Genomic DNA, 5,266 nt, shown 5'->3' with positions numbered 1-5,266 from the left:
TCAAGTAGCGTTGGCGGAGCTAGTAGGTTTCAAATAATAATAGGTACTAGATTCGCCTTCAGTATAATTTTTTTTATTTTTTTTAACGAAGATTTCCTGGTATTCTGAATCTTTTGAAGAATTAATATAATTAATAATCTCGGTACAATGAGCAATGCAATTGCAAAGTATTTTTTTGTAGTGAAGTCTCCATTGAATTGCTAATTTCCATCTCTCTATTGACCTTCTAGCTACACTTGACGGGACATAAATGCCTTCACTAAGCATATCCTTGCTTTCCATGAAAGCACAAAGCTCACTAGCAAGTGGTGGTGGCATCTCTTTAATCTCCACGAATTGATGGATATCCTGAAATTTATCAAGGATGACGAGTAACTTACCGTCTTCTTCAGCAGTAGTTGGAAGTATGTACAATGTTGTTCTGCATTTCTTTGCCAGCCATCTCATTGCAGCAACTTCATTATGTGCTGAAAGTCGGTTTCCTGAATAAACAAGGTGTATAAAAGACCTACGCTTGTTTTGTGGGACTGCCCAGAATCGCACTGTTGATAGTAGCGCAAAGGATGGTTTCCCATCTGGCTGAACATAGAGTAACTCATTCTCCCATGAACAGAGAGAATACATATCTGATTCTAAAGGTATAAAAGCCTTGTCATTTGGGTTGTCGGTCAGAAGAAATCCATAATGTTGAAGAAGCTCCAAATTTGTGTAGGTACCGTAGCTTACCAGAACCTGCATCAATCAATCACACTAGAAGCATCAGTGCTACGCTTACAAGCTAGAAACAATAATGCAAAGGGAAAATGGCAAACTGTCTTGATAATGACACTGGATATTCAATGCAATACATTCATTTCTGTAGTTCTTAATTTCCAGAATATCATGTAATAGAGTGTCACTGTCAGTCGGTCACACACAAAGAAAGGAAAAAGTATTAAAAGGGAGCAAGTATTTCAGTATCACCTGTTCCCCTTTCCGGTAGTTTCTTCTAGCATAGAAACAGTATGAAGAAACATCCTCCTCATATCCAGCATCTATTAGCCTATGGTCTGTGGCCAATTCAGTTGCTGATTTAAGCATACTGTCTTCTTGCAAATAAAAGGCTTTTCCAGCAACCTGATCTTCAGAATTAGATGTTTCATCTCCAGGTGCTGCGTAGTTGAAGAAATCTCCAACAGGGCATAAACATCCAGCTTCATCCCAAGGTATATGCATGGTGCGCGAGGATATCTTCAGCGAGAACCTTTTCCAGGTTAAAACTATGAAAATAAGAAGAAAAACGGGGAAAATATAGCAAGTAGCAGACACACAATGAATCCTCAAGTACATCATGAATCAAGACAGAAAAGACAGACAATGCTCAAGTCCACCATGAATCAAGCACATCATATGTATATCTGGCGATGAGGTTAAACTTCAAGTACATCATGAATCAAGACAGAAAAGACAGACAATGCTCAAGTCTACCATGAATCAAGAATCAAGCACATCATTGATATGTCTTGCAATGATGTTAAAGTTTCTAATAAGAAATGGTTAACTAAAATAATTCTAGAAATTAGCTCTTGTGAGTTGACTCTGTACTTACAGAACCAGAGGCCCACAGCCAAGCCTTGAGAGTCAGGAGCTGTGGTTTGAGCTTGAGGTCATGCATAAGCACACTAGCTTCTTTCCACTCTGCTTCAGCCTTCAGAGAAGCCTTTTGTGCAGCCCAGATGGCATCATCAATCTAAAATCATAAGAAATAATTCAGATGATGCCTTTTTGTGGTGAATTCCAGTCAACTAATATGACAGGCATTAGCAATGCAATGAACAACAGTGCTTGGCTGCTTGCAAACAAAGAAATAAATTTTAGCTTGTAGGGATTGCTACAAACTTGCAATGCTTGTATCTCGAATTTGTCAAAATCTGCAAGTGTGTCATAGCTGCGTGGGAACTGTTTTAGATAGGGCCACCACGGAGAACTCTTTCCCTTGTTCACTTCATTTAATAGTGCAACAACCAATATCTGCAGTAACAGTAAGTTTAGAAGGCATAAACATCAAATTGAAGGAAAACATCATCACTGGCCAAACAAATCACAAACTGCAGAGTTAAGTGGTTAGCACTCTGACTGTGGAGATACGAGCAAAAGATTCACTTGCACAACCAAGGTAGCAAAGCATTTACAACAAACATTTGAAGAAACTACAGACTCAACATAAAGATCAGGCCTTTCAATACTATAGTAGCTTCGAATTTGTGTTGTTTCAAATTTGTATTTACTTTCTTTTAAAGCACTGCTTTTCTCTACACTATCCAAAGCTTTTTTAACACTTAACATAAATTCACTTTGAACACCACCTTTTCACTTAAAGATTTTCGTTTCAGAACGTTATCCAGAAAACTTTAACTCTCACCATAATATGGTGCACAAACTAAATAGAGCACTTAATTTGGGGCAGCGGGTAGTAGTTTAGTGAAATGGAGAAACTTTAAGCCCCAGTTGTTTGCCCAATTTGTTTTAAGAACAAGTGATAGCTACATAATCTTTTATAGTTGTAGAAACACATCGAGTTAACTTCATACTACTGGTTGAGCATATAAAATAGCAAAAAGGTAAAGTTTCTGCCTTTAGTCCAAAAAACACAAAACCCAAGTTCTAATTCTTATATTTTAAAGAGGAAAATAAGAAGGAATCACCTGAGTAGAGGAGAGATAAGGGTGCTTCTTGACAGAAATTGACAGCACCTCATCGTTAATCATAAGGTTTTGACTAGTCATTAACGCTCCGTTTGGAACTTTAAGAATCAATTCCCCTTTCCTAATATCACGAGCTGTTGCTAAACCTCTCCTGCAACATCAGAAAAATCATTCATTCATCACCATGCGTATATAACATACTCATAAGGAGAAAAGAGTTGTAATTAATGTATATATACCCTCCGGCATCAGGGAAAGTAGAGACAAAGAGGGAGTGTCCCAAACATGAATCTGATTGAGGGGTTGAAGTTAAAGGAGTGTCTGAGATTCCTAAATCAGCTGCCCATTGCAGGAAGTTCAATGCTTCTTCCATGGCGGCTTCGCAGGGAAGCTGTGGGCTTTTCCCTTTCTTTTGTTACAGAAAATGCTCAAGGGTAAATCAGACAACTGGGCTAATCCACCGTGGAAATAGCCACTTTTAAGCAAAATATTTTTAAAATATATTCACAATTTATAATATATTTAAAATTAATTCGGTCAAACTTCAGGGCACAACGCAACTTCAGAATATTGTATCTTAAAGTTTAAAAATTGTATCCAAAAATTCAATATTATGTCCTGAATTTTAAATTAACAGTTTAGAAATTCAGGACACTTAGTTTAGAAATTCAAACTTAGACCTGAATTTTAAATTAGCAGCTCAAAAATTTAGGGCACTAAGTCCTGAGTTTTAAATTAACAACTTAACAATTCTGGATACAAAATTCAGGATATTTAGTCCCGAAATTTAGACGAATTGACTAATTTTTAAATAAATTATAAAATTGTGAATATATTTTTAAGTAGCAAACTTAAAAACTGGTGCACTTCGCCCAACTCCAACTTATCGAGGCCCAAGTCCAACAGGTAAATTGGCCCAATCATGTGACCATTAGAGTGTATCCAATAAATTTGGAATAATATTCAAAAGATTAACATGGCAATTGCAAAAATGACACACACAATTCAAAAATTGTTCAGTTGAAAAAATTAAAACATATAAAGGAACTTCATTTCATACTTGTCTATCCCTATCGTGAATTTGAGTTTGATTCAAACTCTGAATATAAGCTTAGTTTGACGCCGAAAGCAAATTTATTAGTCAAGCTCAATTCATAAGCCCGATTAAATGATATATTGGGAGTATAATACACTCAATTTCATTGCAAGATAACTACTGCTAGTTAAACTTATAACAACTATATGTGTGAGTTTAATTCTTTGATCACTTAATGTAACAAAATTTTATTTTAAAAAATATTTATTTAATGTATGCTCATCAACAAGTTAACAGGATACCGTAATAAATAATTGCTTCTTGTTATTTGTTAATATCACAGTGACACGAAGTATGCACGAAAAAGTAGACAAATAAAGAGACATCATTTTCGTACACAATTCTAGTTCCTTCATTAAGTTGAAGCCCAATTGCTCACTCCATCCCTCCCTTCCCCCGAACCTTTTATTTTCATTTGTTATCACACAAATTCTAATGTTCACTGACCTCATAATAATCGAGAAAGCTCGAGAACTTAAAATTTTTGAATCTCTGATAGATGGAAATTCGTTTCTGATTTGTTTGAATCCTCTTCAAATAATTAAATATAAATATGGAAAAGAGCACGAAAATGGGTAGGAAAGATAGATTCATAGGTGGACTCAGTGCATCACGATTTGGTTTTTGGGGAATTGATGAGAAAATTAAACATATAACATCTCAAACCAAAATTTAATTTGATAGTATATAAGCTTTTTGTATCATGAATGCATAGAAAAATAAACTTTATAAGTATCTTTAACCGAAAAATCGGATAACGTTAAATTTAGATATGGTTCTAAGGGTATGCAAATTCCTTTGATACAAAATGACAATACAGGTATTTTTGCTATAAAATGGGAATGATGGACGGGAAGACCAAAATGAATTAGAAAAACAAGCACAATGAAATCTTAATATATCCTGGAAGACCTGTGTCTATTACAGTCTATCTCCCTTTTTATAGTAGAGGGTCACTGCTTTATCTATAACAACATAATAAAATAATACATATAATGGAGGACCCATGATGGTTTGTCTCTTCCTTGATTCTCGCCAAGATTCTCTCCCTCGGTGCGGTTGTAACGGCTCTTGTCTGCGAGCTTGGCACTGGCTTGAGCTCGGTGTTAGATCGAACCCCAATCTTGGTTCGAGCTCGGTTCTGCCTTGGGGGATCGATATTCGGGGCCTGTGTCGATCGATGTTGCCCCGTAGTCCGATTCGGACACGAGCTCAATAATGATATCGAGTTTTGCCGTTGATTGGTCTTATAGCTCAAAGCTCGATGTCTCTACTTTGGAATTCGTCCGAGCTTATCATGTGGATACCCTTCGATTGAAACGTCATTGTCTCGATCGGTCTTTATGACTGAGAATCGGTTTTGACCGTACACAGATAGTCCCCTCGTTTCTCGGAAAGCATGTAGCGAGGAACGATATGATTTCTCTGCGGCTCGATCAAATTTATGCTGACGTTTCTATCGAACCCGATCTTGACGTATGTGATA

General features: G+C 36.4%; 1 protein-coding gene across 1 annotated transcript; it reads right to left on the bottom strand.

Moving 5' to 3' along the window:
- Positions 1-3,134, bottom strand: LOC107828331 (protein SET DOMAIN GROUP 40). Its single transcript, XM_016655643.2, has 6 exons — positions 2,924-3,134; positions 2,685-2,835; positions 1,879-2,010; positions 1,589-1,729; positions 964-1,230; positions 1-732 (listed from the first exon to the last, which is right to left on the bottom strand). The coding sequence occupies exons 1-6, from the start codon at positions 3,055-3,057 to the stop codon at positions 1-3; spliced, it is 1,557 nt and encodes a 518-aa protein (XP_016511129.2). The 5' UTR covers positions 3,058-3,134.
- Between the last annotated feature and the right edge of the window lie 2,132 nt (positions 3,135-5,266).

The sequence above is a fragment of the Nicotiana tabacum genome, chromosome 17, assembly GCF_000715075.1.
Source record: "Nicotiana tabacum cultivar K326 chromosome 17, ASM71507v2, whole genome shotgun sequence".
Lineage (NCBI taxonomy): Eukaryota > Viridiplantae > Streptophyta > Magnoliopsida > Solanales > Solanaceae > Nicotiana > Nicotiana tabacum.
Note: the sequence above shows the minus strand (reverse complement) of the source record. Positions and strands in the feature narration are given on the sequence as shown.